The following is a 20,960-nucleotide window of genomic DNA, read 5'->3' as shown; positions in this document are numbered from 1 at the left end:
TTCCCCAAACACTAATGACATAAATAAAATGGAACGTTAAAAAAAATAAAGAGAAATTTGCTGTGTATTTTGCATGTGTCAAAACTTTGTGGCATAGAAACTGATATTATATTTCATACATACCATCTTGGCAGAATGCAGTGAAGCCAGACTTTTGGAGAAAAAGTCGAGAGGCCTGGTTTCTGCTGAGTTGTAGACACATGAGCTTGGGTTTCACTTTCCTCGTGTCCAATGTAAGGATACGGACAACATAATAGCTACAATGCCTTATAGCTATAACATGATATAATGTAAGACACAGCTGTGTTAATGCATGTATTTTAAGAGTCTGTAAGTTTTCAGACTGTTATCTCTGTGGTTTACTCAATAAGTGTAATTTAGGATGCCAAGAGCTGTAAACAGGATTTGTGGCCAGCTGCCTCAGTTATTAAAGGGCAGACTTCACTGTACTCACTGTACATAGTATTAGCAAATGCAGGCCTCAGAAACCATGCCAGTCAAAATGCCAGTCAGGATCTTTTAATATAAAATACAATTTTTAGGAAATTAATGTTTGTATGACTTTATAGTACTTTATGGAAGCTCCAATTCCTTTCCTAGAGTTTAGAGGTAACAGCTATCTTTAAAGTTCATATCAAATTTTAAATCTGATTTTTGAAAATCTAATGATTTAATATACAGTCAACTGAGCTGAAAAATAAATGAATTGCTATTATGCTATGCATAAAGTAATGTATATGACACAATGGGGGTTAATACAAAAGAAAAAAGAGACACTCTCCACATTGAAGCATCTTATTATTTCTATAAAGGAGACAATAAAAATGCAGAAAAAATAATTAAAAGAATCTGCAGATTAAACATTTAAAATATATAAAATATTACATATCACAAACAGGAGCATGTAACTTAAGAATCTTGTTATTTGGATATGCTTAATTTTATCTAGTATGCCTATAGAAAGCATGATATAGGAGGAATATTTATTATGCCAGTGGGCTGACTTAAAAGAAATGGTAAAAAAGTAAGTAACTAAAGAAATTTTCAATCTGACTAAAGGTATGAATTCAAAATATTAGAAACATCAAGTAATGGAATGAACAGTGAACTATCAAGTATGAGGAAATCCATGAAGAAAGTGAAGTTTTGCAATATTTTGATAAAGACTAGATTTCCAGTTCAGACACCAAAGATGTGGGAAGACAATTTGTGTGGAGGGAGAAATATGAAAAAGGGAAGAATGCAAGAAGGGTCATATTCTAGTTGAACACAGAAAACATACTATATATAGCTGGAGCAAAGAAGCCATATAAGAGACTGATGAACTAGTGGGGAAAATCTTGAAAACAAAACAGAAAGTTTGATTATGTAGAATTTGTTTCCAAATTTGGATAAATTATAATAGAAAGAGATGTTTGAGGAACTATTTTTTTCTAGTAACTATTTGTAGTACTATTGTAGTATAGAGTTAAAAGTAAGAGCCCAACCAAAGTAGAAATAGGAATAATGAGTGAAAATGTTGAGCCAGTAGTAAGAAGAAAGAACCAAAAGACTTCATGTCAAAAGAACATCCATACGTTATTAAGTAAAAACAACTTCCAAGTGTTGAGGTTAGAAAACTAAGAAGATATTGGTATTGGTGAACGTGTGGCAATTGGAAAAGTTTCCCTGCTATAGTAAATCAGAAAATAATATTGTAATAAAGTTTCAGGCAACAGGAAGACATTCATTGAATATATTCAGTAAGTAAATCTGAAAACCTACAGACATGCTTCAGGGCTTCGAAATGATCTCTGTATTCCTCTGTTATCGTAGGTGATTTCTATGCCATTAACTACGAAGTCTGTATTGCCAGTGCTGACCTCTTCCTCATCTCTGGTATCAGTGTCCAATCTCTACTCAAAATTTTAGTGGGCCTTGCAAGCCTAACATGTATGACTCATAAGTTGTCATCTAACACTCCTCGTTCCCCGACCTATTTCTTCCCTAGTATTACTTAAGTGAGTGACTCAGCCATCTTTCAGGTGATCAAGACAGGAAACAAGCAGTCATCTTTGAATGCCCTCTTTTTCAGAACCAAAAGGTCCTGTTGACTCGCTTGCAAAAACTCTCACAAATCAATCCTATCCCACTATCACCCTAGTCTTAGCATTATCAGCTAATTTGACTCTTAGTGTCCTCATTTGCTCATTTTTCAATCAACAGAACAGCAGAAGTGATCTTTGCATAAAACAAATTGGGTCATGTCACACTTCTACATAGAACTTTCTGTTTTGTTTAAAAGAGAATTCAGGCTCCTTACCTGGCCTAAGATAATTCCTATCCTGCCTGCTTTCCAGTTCTACTATGGATAGCTCTTCCCTTGCTTAATGTGGTCCTACCATATTGGTCTTTCTGCTATCCCCCAGATATCTGCTCCAGGATGTTTTATCTATTGTTCCCTCTTCAATATTATATCTCTTCCCCTGCTGACATGCTCTTAGAAGACATTTATGATCACTCTATTCAAAGTATCCATCTGATCATGCTTTATCATATTCCCCTGATTTCATTTATACAATACTCCATTACCACTATCAGATATTTTCTTGTATGTTCTTCCTTTGTCTGTCTCCAGTGCCCACTAAAATAAAATTTAGCTCAGCAATCTTGTATACCTTTATTTAGGACTGCATTCCCAGGGGCTAAGAATGGTGCTTGGCATATTGTAAACACTTAAAAACATTAGTTGTAAATAAATGATAATATAAATGAATTATTAGTTTCAAAATCAAAGAAGACTAAAAGGCAAAGATGTTTATGTTGGTGGAAAACTTAAAAGGTTTACATTAAATCTGGATTATCATGCAGGTTTATTTCTTTTTCTTCCCTACACAATACTAAAAAGATAGCAAAGGGAAAAGGGAAGTAGCAAGTGAAAGTATTTAATAAATGTTTAGAATACAGAAATCTGATGGAGAAGTGGTGGCTGACTTAGAGGAAGTTTGCATGAGGTGAGCAGCAGTGAGAATAAGCCAGGTGGGCCAAGCAGAATCTTTATGAATTCAACATCGGATCAAAAGGTACTACAAATGGTGGGTTAGAAAGGTCATGAAAATAGAGAAACAGGAAGATTGATTCAAAGTCTCATATAGAGCAGTTGGGCCTCCAGGTTCCCTACTCTTTCCTTTCCCATGAAGCACTCCTTCCTATCCCTGAATTTCAGGAATCAAAGGTTTACTTCAGCAGAAACCAATCCAGAGAAAGTCTGAACTCAGAAACTTTAAACAAACCATGACTGGGATAAAGGTGAGCTAAAAATGAGACTTATCAGACCCTCGGCTCTCTTCCCCATTCTGCTTCTAGAATATCTTCAGTTAGGATCATATTCTGACTGCATTCCAAATTCCATCTCCTTTGACAATCTTTTGGAGAAAGAGATTATTCCCTGGAAACATTGAAAAACCCCAGATAAGTGATATTTATATTGATAGTTGGGGATTCTCCTGTAAAGTTGCCAGGTCCCCAGTCTATCATTTAGCTGTAAACTCAAACATTGATAAGCATTTCCTGCTCAGTTTCTAATCAGCTTTACAGTCCCTCATTCTTAAATATAAACACATAGCAAAGTTTAACAGATGAATAAACAAAGTTTCAAAGACAGCTTATAAAGCTTAAGAGCTTAGATGCAATCAGAGATCAAAACAAATTGGAAAATGGCACCTAGAAGAAACAGACACAAACTACAAATAAAAATACTTCCAAAAACACAAACACAAGGTCAGTGAAGTGGCAGATTAGAAAGTTACAGGCCCTACTTACCCCACAGAGACACTAAGTTAACAACAATATGTGAAACAGAATACCTCTGTGAAACGCTAGCAACCAATTGAAAAGATAGAGCACCCAGAACATTATATTCCAGCCATACAGGTTGGAAAACCTGTGATGTTTGGCAAGCTCATTCCTATTCCTCCCCCATATGGTATAGCATGAAGCAAACAGAGAGAAACTTTTCCCCCAGCCCCCAGATTGGGGGTCCTCTCTCAGGATGGAAACAAAAGAGTAGACTATGGATCATAACTCTGGCTTGTCTTCAGTGCAGCCCAAGAGACTGGCTTCTATCTTGCCTGAGTGCTGGTAGGATTGGAACCAGAGTTTAGAAATCATTGAAAATAGAGGTAAGCAGCATGTTAAACCTGCAGTTCCATGGGCAGACACCAAGGGAACGAGAGGTCAGAAAAGATTTGAAAGGTCCTAGAATCTGCGGCTGGGCTGAATGGTAAAGGTCTTCCCCTGAACAAAGACAGTATACAAAAACTGGGAGAGGTGACTGATTATTTTTAAGATGTCTGAATACTAGCAAAAAATTATAAGGCATATGAAGAAGCAGGAAAACTCAGCCCAATCCTAAGAAATAAAATAAAACTCCAGAAACTGACCCTAAAGAATCACAGATCTATGAGCTGCCTGATTAAATATTTAAAATAACTGTTATAAAAATGCTCAATGAGCTAAAAACAAAAACTAACAAACAAAAACATCAACAACACACACACACAGACAAGTAAATAAAATCAGGAAAATGACATACCAATGGAATGAGAATATCAACAAAGATAAACTATAAAATAGAACTAAAAGGAAATTCTGTAACTGAAAAAATAAAATAATTGAATAATTCATTAGAAGGATTCAACAGCAGACTTGATCAGGCAGAAGAAATAATGAATAAACTTGAAGACAGGTCATGGATATAATTGAGTCAGAAGAGCAAAATGAAAAAAAAAGGAATGAAGAAAAGCAAAGATATACTAAAGAATTTATAGAACTACCAAGCAGATCAATATATGCATTATGAGAAGCTCAGAAAGAGGAGAGGCAAAGAAGCAGATAACTTACTTGAAGAAATAGTGGACAAAAACTTCCCAAGTCTGAGGAAAAAAAATTGACATACAAATTTTAAAGAACTCAAACTGGGAGAAATCCAAAAAGAATTACATCAAGACACATTATAATCAGACCTGTTTAAAGTCAAAGACAAAGAGAAAGTCTTGAAAGCATCAAAAGAAAGGTGATTTGTCACATACAAGGGAGCTTCCATTAGACTATCAGTGACTTTCTCAGCAGAAAGTTTGCAGGCTACAATGAAGTAGGAACATATAATCAAAGAGCTACAAGAAAAACACTGAAAACACCAAAAATCCAGCAAAACTGTCCTTCAAAAGGAAGGAGAAATTAAGACTGCCCCAGATGAATGAAATCTGAGGGAGTTCACTACTAGTAGATCTACTCTACACAAAATGCTAAAGTGAATCTTTTGAAGTTGAAATAAAAGGATGGTAGAGAGCAACACAAAGCCTTATGAAAATATCATGTTCTCCAGTAAAAGTAAATATGTAGACAAATGAAGTGACCTGTACTATTGCAGATGTGGTTCATAGAATTTAAATGTGAAAAATATAAAACGTAACTTTAAATCTGTGTTCATTGATATACAATATATAAATACGTAATTTGCGGCAACAATTATGCAAAGTGAGGAATAGAGCTATAAAGGTGTGGAGTTTTCATATGTGATTGAAGTTATCAGTTTAAAATAAAATGCTATTACTTTAAAATGTTTTATGTAAGGCCATGCATGGTGGCTCACGCCTGTAATCCCAGAACTTTGGGAGGTTGAGGTGGGCGGATCACCTGAGGTCAGGAGTTCAAGACCAGCCTGGCTAACATGGTGAAACCCAGTTTCTACTAAAAATACAAAATATTACCCAGGTGTGGTGGTGCACACCTGTAATCCCAGGTACTCGGGAGGCTGAGGCAAGAGAATTGCTTGAACCTGGGAGGCGGAGGTTGCAGTGAGCTGAGAGTGTGCCATTGGAATCCAGCTTGGGCAACAAAAGTGAAACTCCGTCTCAAAAAAAAAAAAAAGTTTTATGTAATTCCAGTGATAACTGAAAAGAAAATATCTTTAGAATACACACAAAAGGAAATGAGATGATAATCAAAGCATATATGTGCAAAACAAAACAAAACAAAACACAAAAGACTGCAGTAAAAGGGGGAAAAAAGAAGAAAGAAGTTACAAGACATATGGAAAAAAAATAACAATAGTAAGTCCTTCTCCATCAGTAATTAGTTAAAAGGTAAATGAATTAAATTACCTCACTGAAAGACTTAAATTGACTGAATGGATTAGAAAAAACAGTATCCAAATATATGCTATCTTTAAGAGACTCACTTTTGATCTAAGGACATACATAAGCTAAAAGTAAGAGGATAAAAAAGATACACCATGCAAATGGTAACCAAAAGAGAAAGCAGGAATTGCTGTAAAAATATCAGGAAAAACAGGCTTTAAATTAAAATAAAAAAACTTATAAGAGATAAAGAAGAATATTATATGATAAAAAAGGGGTCAGTTCACCAAGAAGATATAACAATTTTAAGTATTTATGCAGCAAACCTCAGAGCTCCTAAATATACAAAGCAAACTTTAACATAATTGAAAGGGAAAACAGACAGCAACACAGTATTAGTAGGAGACTTCAGTACTCCACTTTCAATAATGAATGCAATGAGACAGAAGATCAAAAGGAACACAGACAACTTGAACAAGAGTACAGGCCAATAGCACCTAACAGACACATAGAGAACACTTGACAAAAGGAGAATATACATTCTTCTCAAGTACACATGGTACATTCTCCAAGACAGACCACATGTTAGGCAAAACAAACCTCAACAAATTAAAGAAGATTTAAATCACACAAAGTATCTTACTTGCAACAGAACACAACTAGAAATCAATGGTACAAGGAAAATTGGAAAATTCACAGATATGTGGAAATTAAACAACACAATTCTGAGTAGCCAATGAGTCAAAGAAGAAGTCACAAAGGAAATTAGAAAATACCTTGAGACAAATGAATATAAAAACGCAAGATATCAAAATTTATGAGATGTAGCAAAAGCACTCTTAAGAGGGACGTTTATGGCTGTAAATACATATATTTAAAAAAGCAAAAAGGTCTCCTCTGACTTAATATTACCTAGTCTACGCATGTAATAAAATCTGAAAAATATGACCTATACCATATGTACACATATTTTTATCAATAAAACATTTTTTAAAGCTAAAAGATCTCACGCAACAACCTAACTTTATACCTCAAGAAACTAGAAAAAACAAAAACAAATAGGGAAAAAAGGGAAATTCTGAAAGGTTCAAGAAAGAAAAAATGGCTGCGTGAAAAGAATGTGACTAATAATAATTGCTGAAACTTCTCAGCAGCAACTTTGATTATGGGGTAATACCTTACCAATTCGGAGGAAAAATGGTTCAACTTAGAGTTCCATCCCACGTTAAGCCATAAATGACCTAGAATTATACATTTTTTAACTTAAAAGTCCTTGAGCAATCTTGGGAGAAAAATGAAGACTTGGAAACAAAATGAGGAAATGCGGAATTTAAGAAATCATGGATCAAATCACTTAGAAATATGAAAAATACCAGGTCCCCAGGTGTGCTTCCAATTTAAGGACCTGCTAGTTCAGATGGGATGTCATAGATGGTTGGTTGTAACTGAGCATTTGGGAAAGTCATTCATGTGCTGCAAAATCTGTGTGGTCAACTGGAGAAAAAAGTAGCAATAGATAAATAGAAAACAAAGATAATGAATAAAAACAAAATGGCCATTATTAACTTTGTTTCGAAAAAAGAAACGTACATCACTTTATGGCTCATCAGTGATCTATTTTGACACAGTTTCAATAATGTAGACCTGGACTTCTCATTTAACCAAAAATTGTGATAAAACTATAATGCAGACAAGAAGGAATAGTAGGTAGGAAATACAATTCTCCAAAAATAAAAAGCCAAGATAATATATGAAATTGGTAAATCAAAAAAGAATAACATAATCATGTTATTTAAGGGATGAAATAAATATTAGAAGAACCAACTAAAAGAATTGAGCAACTGCATCTGGAGATCAGGACCAGAGTTGGCTAGAGATGGAAAACAAAAATCACTGTTTTCTACTGCACATATTTTAGCAATATTTGATTTTTTTTAAATGTGCAAATATTTTCATGGATTAAAAAAACTGTCTACTCCCAGCTCCACTAAACACACACTGTCAGATATTAGTCATGAAGTTGACTTAAAAATTCCGAGTTCCTGGCTGGGGGCTTAAAGTCCATCAAATGTAAACAGTAACAGTGTGCTGGTTGCAGCACGGACCTCAACTGTGATGATTTTTATGTGTGGTTAAAAATGGAACCTGAGAGGTGCCAACTTCAGCCAATTTGTCTTTTGAAAGTAACTTTTATTGAGCTCATGAGATTAAAAATGAAAAAGCCTATAAAATTACCTCTCAGTTTGATTTATAGACAATGCTTTATTAAACATTCATCAATGTTAGTATCATGTTATGAAAAAACTCCTCATGTTTTCCTGATAAAATCATCAGCATGTGAGTGAGCTGTCATACAATGTGTAACTGTGGTAAATACAGATTCTGGGCCTCTCCAGGAATGGTAGGAGTTTAGAATCCAATGATATCCCATGGCAAAGAATACTAAATTAAAGAAGAAGGCATTTTCAATTTGCCTATGAGGAAAACAATAGCAATACCAGAATATGAGGGACAAAGGCTGTTTTTAAACCAAAAGGAAATTCACTTTTAACCAAACTAGTTCATAACTAGACTACCACATCTCATTCGAATATTGTTAGCAACAGGAAAGGTCCATGAGAATGTCAGAAAAAATAAAAAGGACAATGATTACAACTGTGAATTATTTAAAGAAATATATTTAAAATGAACTTGAGATAACACAGACGATAGAGTGTTAGTTAAGAGTTGTGATGAATTTTTTATAATCCATGGTCCTAGGAATTCTATAGTTATATCATAAACAGTAACTTAAATTCTGCCTCTGGCTTCTGATATAGACAGAAAGATAGAGATATATAATTTTTTTGTCACTGCTGTTTGATTTTCCCCCACATTAATCGAAAGTAGCTCAGCTACAGTCATTGCAACACTAGCAACTATTAATATCTAGTGGAAGCAAAACAAAGCTGAGGTAAATTTACTGTCAAAGATAATCTTAAAACTTAAATAATAACCATAGAAACTATTAATTATGATGAGCTTAAATAACAATGATTCTACAAGTCAAGTGAACTCTCAATTTTAATTAAAAGTTCAATTAAAAACTCTCTAAAACTAAGTGGGTCTGGACAAAAGTATTCACATATAATGAGTCTTTAAAAGGACTCACTAATTTCAAGCACTAGTTGTATTTTCTTCTGTTAATATGTTTTCATTTGGAACTCCAAACAGCATGTTTTTTTAAAAACGTCCCGAGCTTAAGGAGAGAGTTAGCAGAAAGTAACAAATCAAGTCCTAAAATAATATTTAACATTAGGGGTTTGGGATGCATGAACTCATTTAATCCTCACAACAATGACATGAGGCCAGTTCTATGATTCATTTTATAGGGGAGCAAACTAAAGTGCAACCAAATAAAGTAACTTGCTCAAGACCACCATTTCAATGTGATGCCTCCTTCTCATGGACTTTCTGTTACTAAGACAGGAGACAAAGGTTTCGCCTTACACAGTCGTGTTCACATCCATAGCTCTTCTGGATTCTTCCCTCAGTCTTTAATAATGAATCTACCCTGCCTCAGTGACCTAGCAGTTCATGGGTATTTGCTGATGCTTTTATCTGCCTGTTTATGTAGGCTCACTATGTATCTGATTCAGGACTGAAGCCAGGGGATTTATTTACAAGAGAGTATTAGGGCAGTGCTTACACTCTCGAGCCAGCCTCACCTGGACTGGGCTGCCAGTTCTGCTTTGATCAGATTCTTAAGAATACAAAATAAGAAAAATCCATTTACCAGATTATTTAAAGTGGTAAATAGCTTCTGTTTTTACAAATGATTGTAACTAAATCCATACTATGTAATGTTTCCATAAGGAGCAAAACCACTTTTAGTACCATAGAGCTGTAGGGAACCTTAGATATTGGTCAATGTCTTCATGTTCTGGATGAACAATCTGAAACTCAAGGAAGTTATATGATTTGTATAAGATCTTAGTGCTCTTTAGTGGCAGACTCATAACTCAAACCTAGGTCTCTAATCTCCCATGCAAGTGTCCTCTCTCTCTTTTCTTTTTTTTTACTTTTAAGAAAGAGCTTAACTGATTATATTAAAATTTGAAACTAATAAATCATCTAAATGATTGATAACACTGAAGTTAAACACAACGATCTTACCTGTAAGAACCGTACATCACTTTCTGGCAGTCAACTAACAAAAATTTCTGTTCCATTTTTCCATGGAATTTTGCCCCTGTTTTTGAAAGATAATCTTGGCCTTTTACTGTTCGCACTCGAATATTCTAGAATTATATATAAATAAAAAGCAGACATTATGGCTAGGAAAAGAATATTTTGAAAACCAAAATCCATATCATGATAGACTCTTAATATAAAAAAATTTACTTGAGGTAATTTAAAAAAACTCCCAAATATTAAATCCTTAATGAAAATAATCATTTAAAATATACATTTCGACATAGCTTAAATGGGAGATTTCACTTTACATTTACACAGAATGGCATCAAAAATCACTCAGCCTCTGACTATAAAAAACGCTTTTGGGTTATAATGCCTTGATGATAAATTAACTAAAATTAAAATTAACCTTTCTTTTAAAAAGTCAAAAGTAACAGAAAATACTACGTGAAATGATTCTGATAAGCAATACATGCTGAACCACAGAAGCACCTGAGTCACTGGTTTCAAAGCTGTGCATGCAAAACTTATGTATTAAATATTAATCACTAAAAACACAATATAAAACCCTCATGAAGGCTGGGCGCGGTGGCTCACGTCTGTAATCCGAGCACTTTGGGAGGCCGAGGTGTGTGGATCACGAGGTCAGGAGTTCAAGACCAGCCTGGCGAAGATGGTGAAACCCCGTCTCTACTAAAAATACAAAAAAAAATTAGCTGGGCATGGTGGCAGGCACCTGTAATCCCAGCTACTCGAGAGGCTGAGGCAGGAGAATTGCTTGACCTGGTAGGCGGAGGTAGCAGTGAGCTGAGAATGCACCACTGCATCCACTCTGGGAGGCAGAGCAAGACTCCGTCTCAAAAACAAACACTCTCATGAAGATGTGCTTTCAGTCACATTCTAAAAAGTACAGGGGAACTTTCTGTGATCAATCATTCCATAACCTTAAATACATATTTTTTTTTAAGTTTTATATTCATCTACCTTAAGATGCCTTACATTTGACTGAGTTGAAAATGACACATAAAATACTTGAGGAAAAAAAAAAAAAAACAGAATTCTTACCCTGAGACGCTGAACTGAACAACCTTGTTTCTCAGTCATATTTAGAAAATGATTAAAATTGGACTCATCAAGCAGAATGTAAACAGATACTCCTCGAGTTGATGCCTCAACTATTTCTTTGAAAATGTCCACATCTGTAAATATATCCATCACTAAAGCAATGACCTGTTAAATATAAGAATATGAAACAATTTTAGATCCTTGATAGAGAAAGATTTAAGAAATTGCTTACTTTCAGTAAAGGTCAGATAAAATTTTAAAAATTAAATACATATATGTATGTATATACAAATATTCATTTCATTTTCTAAAACAGAAGATAAAACCATATTAAAATAAGCAAATAACTATATGCAGATTTGTAACACTAAGTCATTTTCATATTAGCTTTAATTTAAAGGAAATCTGCATTTCAGTAGGATTTTGAAAAATGGGCGAATCCAAATCATGGATTTCAAGACTGCCTGTAAGGTAGATAAACAGGACAAGGTGGAAACCAGTGTTACAATTTTTCTAAGAGACATTTCCAGGGGAAAGTAGGATTTTTTGAACCAGTCGTTAAGAATAAAGGTCTTGGGGAACTCAGACAGAGAAAAAAATATTCTAGAAATAGAAATATACCTAGGAAAGGATGAAAGATGGAGAAAGAGTATAAGATGACCTGAAGACCAAAAAATTAAACATACAGTTGTTCCTCAGTTTACTGGGGGAATGGTTCCAGGACCTCTGCATATACCAAAATCTGCACATACTCAAGTCACAGTCAGCCCTGAAGAACCCACGTATATGGAAAGCAGGACCTCCATATATGTGAGTTTCACACCCCTTAAATACTGGAGTATTTTATCCATGTTTGGTTGAAAAAAAATCTGCAAAAAGTGGATTGAAGCAGTTCACACCCATGTTGTTTAAGGGCCAGCTGTACTTGCCTAAAATTAGTTTGGCAGATAAAATAAGCAAAAGAAAAAATGAATTAAAAAGGTGATAGAATTTAGAAGGAAAATGCCCTAAAGAACAGGTCCCTAAAATGTAGAGTCTGTGTTGATTGTTGGAATGAAAGTAAAATAATGCTAGAAGAAGGGGAAAAATCATTTAAGTAGTTGTCCACCTTCTATGTGCCAGGCATATTTATTGACCACCTAATATGGGCCATGCAAGAAGAACAAAATCCTGCCCTTATGAAGCTTACATTCTAGTGGGGGAAGACATAATAAGTAATAAAGATAATAAATAAGTCAATTATGTAACAAGCTATAGGTTTTTTGGAAAACAAAAGAGCAGAATAGGGGATCATGGGTTCCTGGAAATTCAGGAGGAGTTTGGGGGTTTCGGGGAAGGTCTCTCTGAGACAGTGTCCTTTGAATAAAATTTAAAGGAAATGACATTATCCACATTGACATCTTCAAGAAGACTGTTGCAGGCAGAGGAAACCAGCAACTCTGCTCTGGCAATCCAAAAAGCAGAAAGGAGATAGCAGGAATGAAATGAGAATGGGAGAGTTATCACAATGTCTTAAAGTCATTAAAAGCCTTCAGTATTTTTTTTTTTCTGAATAAGACTGTAAGCTATTAAAAGGCTTTGAGTTGAAGTAATGAAATGATCTGGTTATGTTTTGAAAGGATTGTTCTGGCTACTGTGTTAAGAATAGGCTTTAAAAAAGTTAGCAAGGATGGAAACATGGAGGCCAGTTAGAATTACTGGTGCAAGTGAAGTGAGAGGTGACGGTGTGTAGGACCAAGATGGTAGTGTCAGGGATGAAAAGAGATAGCCAGATACTGGATATCTTTGAGTCCAAAGGTCTTGTGGATGGATTGACTGTAAGGTATGAGAGAAAAGGGAGAAAAAGTGAAGAAGACATTGTGAATACGTTAGAAGACCAAGAATCAAACCCTGGGACACTCCAAGTTAAGAAGTCTAATACCAGAAAAATTCCCAGCAAAGGAGACTGAGGAAACAAAGGGCAGGTGGAATCCTGAACACCAATAAAGGCAGTGCATTTGTAAGAAGGAAGGTGAACTTGAGAGGTTCAATTCCTACCGTTAGGCCAAGAATAGTTTTAGTGGAGAAGGAACAGCAAAAGCCTCAGTGGAAGGCATTTAAGAGAGAATCGGGGCAGATACTAGATATAGAAGATACAGAAAACTATTTTTGTGTAATTTGGCTACAATAGGAAGCAGAGAAATTGAGCAGTAGGTGGGGGTAGAGCTGAATCAAAAGAAGTTGTACTTTTTATTTTTTAATTGGCATAAAATTGTGTGTAATCATCATGTACAACATGATGTTAAGATAGAGACTCAATCTAGGTGTCCATCAACAGATGCACAAAGAAAATGTGGTGTGTGTGTGTGTGTGTGTATACAAATGAATACTGTTCGACCATAAAAAGAATCCTATTTGTTACAACATGAATGAACCTGGAGGGCATTATTTTAAGTGAAATAAGGCAGACACAGAAAGACAAATACTGAGTGATGTCACTCATATGTAGAATATAAAAATATTTTAAGGTGGGAGAAATAACGGTATGTCTTTATGCTAATGAAATGCTACAGTAAAGAGTAAAATTAATAGTGCAAGAGAAGGTGGGAGGTGAGGTGGAGAAGGGGAGAATTTCTGGAACAATATCTTTTAGTAGGCAATAAGGTATAGAGTCTAGTGCAAAAGTTAAAAAAAAAAAAAGACAAAAGAAAATTATAGCACAGAGAGTAAAGACCAGTAACTGGTCATCTATTACATGAAGCCAGAGGGCCAAGTATAAAGGTGCAGATGCTGGTGGGGGAGAGAGCATGGCAGTGGTGCTGTGGATGTTCTCTTCTGAGTTCTTTGATTTTCTCAGTGTAGTGGGAAGCAAGGTCTTCAACTCAGAGTGAAGATTCCAGAAGACATTTTAAAGATCTGAGGAAAAGGGTACTATGTAGTCATCTAGGAGAGTAGAAAATAAAATAGACTAAGAAAATATAATATGGTTGATGGTTAGCTTTCAGACTCACCAGGTCATAAATTTAATATGGGGCCAGTCAATGTGGTTGTGAGTTATTCTTCAACCCTGTTTGGTGGCAAGCCTCTAGGAATGGAGTAGGCAGAGTTTGATTTAGCCATGGCTGTGGTTCTGCCATGAGTGTACAACGAATTGAAAGAGGGCAGGGAGATTGAAGGTGTATATAATATGGAGTGGCTGAAATGATTGATCATGGGCTTTAAGTTTGATATAGAAAGGAGAGAAGATGTCATGAATGTGAGAGGCAGTGAAATGAGGGTAGGATAAATGAATTTTAGATCCTGCTGGCATTAAAGAACATTAGATATTAAAGGATTATTGTTAAAGATTGAATATATATCTTATCTTTAAAATATACATGTTAATATAGTTACAGATGAAAACATCACGCCTTATATTTACTTCCCATTATAATGGATGAAAAAAATGGCCGTGAATGATAATTGTTGAAGCTAGTTGGTTGTGCATAAGGGCTCCATATACTATTCTTCCTACTTTTGAAACTTTTTATAACATAAAGATTAAAAAATTAAAAAGACAAGAATTTTTTTACTAGCAGATACTAGAGATGGTAAGCCAAAAATAGAAGCAGAGGTGTAGTCAGATGAATAGTGTTGAAAAGAGTGACAGAGACCAGAAAACAAAAATTGTAAAGAAATGAGGGGGAATGGAATGACCTGAGAATAGGCAAATGGCAATATACTGCATAATGTAACAGATACATTGTGAATACGTTAGAAGATGAGCAAAGTTATGGATAATATATGAAATAACTTTATTTACTCTAATTACAGTGTTTAAACAAAATACTGGACCATGCTCAAATTTTATCTGTGATGACATTCTTCAAACTACCTGTGAAACATACTCCAATCAGATTTTCTCTAGAAAGAACAATTTCAATCATTCCAGTAGCTTCCCACAACCTTTTTCTTATTTATAAATGGTATGAGGAGTCAGATGAAGGGAGAAACCAGTGATAACAGTCTCATCCATGTTTGAGAATACTTTTCATAATGTCAAATATACAAAAAGTCTTAAAATCATACCCAAAATTATTAATTTAATGCATTAACTATGCATTAATGAGGGGTATAATGATATATAGGCATTAAGATTTTTTAAAGTCCATATTATACATTTATTTTATAAAATAACTTTTAAAAACATATGTCTGGTACAGTCTGGCACTAATTTTTTTAACCAGAACTTTTTGAACACAGAAACAGTATTGTACAACATGGTATTCTTTAATTAGCATATCTAAAAATTTATTTTTAATTTGCCAGATAGTCTGCATGTAACACATTACTTTAGACTTTGGAAGTGAACAAAAACACATTACTAGGATACATAAAGGGTTTTGTTTGCAAAAAGTAATTGAAGTCACTCAGCCAATGGATGTTTCTGTCACACTAAATGCAGAACAAATGACAGTCTTTCTTGCATGACAAAATAATATGCTGGATCAGCATCCAGAAGACTAGATTACACATCTCTGACAAGCTTATCTGATGTCAACCAAGTCAGGTTACTTTTCAGGGCTTCTGTTTCTTTGTACTCTCACTTGATGTGTGGAAAAATTACATGAAATCCACAGTAACTTCTAGCTATGCTGCAAAAGGCAAAATAAAATGTAACTTTTTTTTTAAATGATGGGTTACATTCCTGGGAAAGAATAATAATTAGAAATGAGGTATGCCAAATCTGATCTGAAATTATTACATGCTTGGTTAGTTATCAAAATTACACTGTGTTGCACACATGGCCACATGGCTATATATAATTGAAGAAAAAATTATATGCCTGATTAGTATAAGGCTTTTCAAAAGGTACATCAATCGATTATATTAATCAAGAAACCAGTTCTATTAATTGGTATTCATTAAACTACCATGACATTATATATTTCTTAAATTATTTACTTGCTTCTTCATCAATTCTTGTCATGAATTCACAATTCTTGCATTATAATTCAAAAAGGTAAATAAATAAATGCATTCATCGTAAACATGAGACTTAGAAAACTTTTAGAACGCTATCCAAGGTCATTTTTAAGATCTGAGTAAAACTTAACGGTCTCCGAGAACCTGACCCAAGGACATTCGTCTTCACTTATCTTTCTTACAGTACTAAATTTTCCCGAAGTGACCCAGACCCCGGAGTACACTGACAGTATATATTACATATATAGTCAATGGGTATTTTGATAAGTTCATATGCATTGCAAAATTTAAGGCCATTCAGGAAAGTACATAATCGAGTGTTAAGTAATACACGGGAATGGTAATTCAGAGAAAGAAAAAACAATAATCTATATGTACATGGTTGTAAAGGGGGGTATACAGCAGAATGAAATAGACAACAGGGCTTCATGGATAAGCAGTAAATAATGAGCAAAATTATTTTTAGCCATCCAAGGTGAAAGGCTAGTACTGCAAAGATACAGAGGCAAAGGTAAAAAAGAAGATGAGGGTAATAGTCTAACAAATGTTTATTGAATTAACATAAAGTTAAATACACAGATCATTTAGTTAGGATTTATACAGATCATGAAAGATCTTGAAAATATGATTCATTATTACATTTGGTCTGGAGACCAATATAAGTGCTAGAAAAGAGAATATCTAGTCAAAACAGTGCGTTGGGAAAATGTGTCTGATGGTAATACGCATACTGAAAATATCTAAGTTCTACTGAGTCATACAATTGCATAAGATTGTGAAGCCTTCTGTATGATTTTTATTGTAATTTAATAAATGCACCAAATAACCAAAAAGTGTGGTAGAAACCAGTGATAAGAAAAGTGAAAATAAATGAAAATAAATGACAGATTTCATAGAAAATATTCATTACAGTGTTGACATTGAAAACTTGCATTTCCTTACAAATATGCTTCACTATTTTCAATATTTTATGTTGAAACCTACATTGTTTTTCCCTTTGAGGTCTATTATAATACAGAGCTATTAGCAATATGCTTTTGTATGACCTAGATACTTAATGAAATATAGGTGTACCTTGGGTTAGTGTTCTTTAGTCACACAACTGTCATTATCACTCTCACAATTGAATATTATTCAGACTTCTTTTGTAATCGTCTAAATAGAGACAGGAGGATTTATTTTTTCAACAGAAGAAAAACTCATAGGGAGTTCTAATTTTGAAAAAACAGATTAATAGAGCTCTACAATAACATTATAACAAAATTCAACACAACTGAAAAACTTTTAAGAATTAAATAGCAGATAAAGGGAAATGATCACTTAAGGGACATATATTTCCAAGTCTGTAAACCCTGTCAAAAGCAATCTGCTAAATGATTTCAAAAAAAAAAAAAAAAGAGGCTGATATAAAGAAGTACCTTTGGCCCAAATCCTTCTACAGCCTAAGTAAGAGTATCCATTTTGCATGAAATTTATATATAATACACTGTGCGCACTATAGTATTGCTTAGTAACTTACAGCTTTACATTATGGATGTATTAATAATTTCTCAGATATCTAAGAATATATCTTAACTGCTATATCTATATATCTACTGGTTTGATCTGCCATAAATTAAGTGATTCTGGGAAAGTCACTGAAATGACTTTGAGTCTCACACACCTCTAAATATAATAAACAAATAAACCAGAGAATATCTTGCAGGTACCAGGTTCCAAAAGTCTATGTTTTCAATAACCATTCATTCACTCCATATTATGATGGATAAAATAATATAGACATAGACTTCAAGGACTATCATAAAAGAGTATTACAGAGTTTCATTTATATATATTAAAACATGAGAACTGAGTCACACTAGACATCTTGGCAACTTATTATTCAAAGTTGATTTATATATTACTAGGGGGATACAAACAAGACTTGAAACCTATAATCCTAATTATCTAGACTTTGTAAATAACGAGATCTCACTAGTTTTTAGCAATTGGATTAAAAGGTACATTGTACATAGCTTGCTTGGTGAAAGTGGGGGGAAAATCTAGATTATTGTAATAAAAGTCAATTGGAAATGTAAAGGGCATGTTTGGGTTCTGTTATGGCAAAATTAATTTATAAAATGAATACTAGTGTATGGCAACTCAGAAGGGAACTTGCATACATTATTTTCCACATTATTTGCATCATATCAGAGAACTGAAAATACTTAATACCACAAAAATAAATCACGTTTTTACCTTTGTCCAATTTAAGGAAATCTTTATATCAGCTCTGCGCAAGTAGGCATCTTTGATTTTTAAAGTAACTTTTGCTCTAATAAGGAAATTTACAAGGAATTTGGAGGAATAAAGAATGAGGAGTAGGCCTAAAAGAAACTGCAAAGACAAGCCATAGTTTTTTTTACTGATTTCAACAGTTCAATAATCTTTCATGTTCTAACTTCCTCAGTACTTCCTGAAAAGTTACTTTTTTTGAAACTTGGTCTGGTAAGTGTCCCACGCATGGGCCCTCAAAGCCAAGATGTTGGAGGGTCAAGACAGAGTAATTAGTGGTGGAAAAATGAGCTCAAGACCTCTCAGCCTCTCCTATGTTAGAATAATCTAGCTCTGTGATCACACAAACAATGCACCTTACAAAGCATAAGAGGAAGCTCTGTGGGGAGTTACACCATTTGAGGGGATGCTGGAAGACAGAGAGGAGGCAATGCCAAAGCATATTTAGTTCAACCAGAAAACAATTAAAATGCCCCCAACTTTGTGCACAATCTAACTCTCAGTATGTCAGAAGGATGTTGATATGGTTTGACTGTGTCTCCATCCAAATCTCAGCTTGAATTGTAGTTCCCATAATCCCTATGTGTTGTGGGAGGGACTTGGTGGGAGGTAATTGAATCATGGGGGTGGTTACCTCCATACTGCTCTTGTGATAGTGAATGAGTTCTCCCAAGATCTGATGGTTTTATAAGAGGCTTTCCCCCACTTCACTCTGCACTTCTCCTAGTTGCTGCCATGTGAAGAGGACGTGTTTGCTTTCCCTTCTGCCATGATTGTAAATTTCCTGAGGCATCGCCAGCCCTGCAGAACTGTGAGTCAATTAAACCGCTTTCCTTTATAAATTACCCAGTCTGGGGTATTTCTTCATAGCAGTGTGAGAATGGACTAATACAGATGTTCTGTAAAATAAAGATGTGTGCTGTATTACTACAGATTTAGAAATCCCAGTGTTTTCTGACTTGCTGCTATTGAAGAATTGGGGCCAGTTTTAGTAAATTCTGACAATATTTGTAAAAATGTAAGGAGAAATATATTTGAAATTAATAATAGACTTTACTAAGAAACTATGAAGCATTCATAATTTTTCAAAGTGTATGTTATAGTATTCTAATACTTCATTACCATAGAATCACTTCATTAGGAACGAGTATCAAAATATAATATTTATATGTGACTATTTTCCTTCATTCTCAATTTTATTATTAAAACTGTGAAACCTACAGAAAAGTTGAAGGAATAATATGAGTATCTATAACCCATCACCAATATTTTTAAATGTTAAAATTTTGTCATATTTAATTTTACAGGTATTTATTAAGTGACACGAGATCAAAATTCAGAGTAAAAACAGATACAGCTGATATGGCTATATTTTTTAACAAGAGTTAGAGAGAGGGCTTCGGGTGGATACATAAGACAACTTGCTAAAACAGAAGAATTTTTTATGAGACTTTTTAAGCCATGCATTAAAAGTAATAAACATTTTTCTACTTAATTTCTTAATAGCTTACTACTAATTTTTTAATTTTGCACTATAACCGAATGTGTAATTGGTCATTTTCACCGGTGCTATTTAAAAGAAAACTTATTATGGAGAAAATGAGTATTATAATAACTGTTATTTTAGATTATTAATTTGAACCAAGAAAAGCTACTCAAAATTCTGACCAAGAAGGTCAAAATTCTGACCAAGAAGGTAAAAATTCTGAACAAGAAGGCAAAAGGTAGATCAGATATTTTTAAATTTTTCTCTGGCTTTTTTATTTTCACCAATCATGAATATAGGTATGCATTAAAGTGAGAAATGATTAAATTATTAATTTAATGATGTAAAGAAGACAATGGGAAGGGAATACTTAAAAGTGGAAATTTTTAAAAAATCACTTTAGAGTTAAGTGAAAACATTAGTTGTAAATAAAACCTCTGGGTTAGACTAAAACATATCTGATCTTTCTAAACACATATTTTGTAATTATTAAGTTAGTTAGATCTTTCCATAATTAACCACACAGCTTGAGAGTATTTACTCTGTTATATCTAGTTTCTAAGGTAGTTATAACTGATATATTTCAGGTACTCAATAAATTTTTGTTGGGATGCAGTGTCTACATGGCACCTGTTCTCAAAGAGTACACAGTATTGAGAGACTCATTCATAGAACTATAAATCATTGTGACATCCTGCCATAAAATGTACATAACACAGTAGAACAAACTACTGTAAGGGAATAATTGTTTATGACTAAGAATTATGTGTCATCAGTACCTAGAGCCTACAGTGAGTGAGGCATCCCTGTGGATCTCATTTAATAAGGGAAATGAGACTGTCTTCTAAGAATTAAATGTCAACAAATGAAAGCACTGGCATTCAAAGTCCCTTAGC

General features: G+C 34.1%; 1 protein-coding gene across 3 annotated transcripts in view; it reads right to left on the bottom strand.

The window, feature by feature from the left end:
- The window catches only part of FAM83B (family with sequence similarity 83 member B), a 96,831-nt gene that overhangs the window by 7,164 nt on the left and 68,707 nt on the right, over positions 1–20,960 (bottom strand). For all 3 annotated transcript variants that reach the window (XM_054492659.2, XM_054492657.2, XM_054492658.2), the window contains exons 3-4: positions 11,361–11,525; positions 10,275–10,399 (exon numbers count right to left, since the gene is read on the bottom strand). In XM_054492659.2, the coding sequence (XP_054348634.2) occupies positions 10,275–10,399; positions 11,361–11,525 (290 nt within the window). The remainder of the gene's footprint in view (positions 1–10,274; positions 10,400–11,360; positions 11,526–20,960) is intronic.

The sequence above is a fragment of the Pongo pygmaeus genome, chromosome 5 (assembly GCF_028885625.2).
Source record: "Pongo pygmaeus isolate AG05252 chromosome 5, NHGRI_mPonPyg2-v2.0_pri, whole genome shotgun sequence".
Lineage (NCBI taxonomy): Eukaryota > Metazoa > Chordata > Mammalia > Primates > Hominidae > Pongo > Pongo pygmaeus.
Note: the sequence above shows the minus strand (reverse complement) of the source record. Positions and strands in the feature narration are given on the sequence as shown.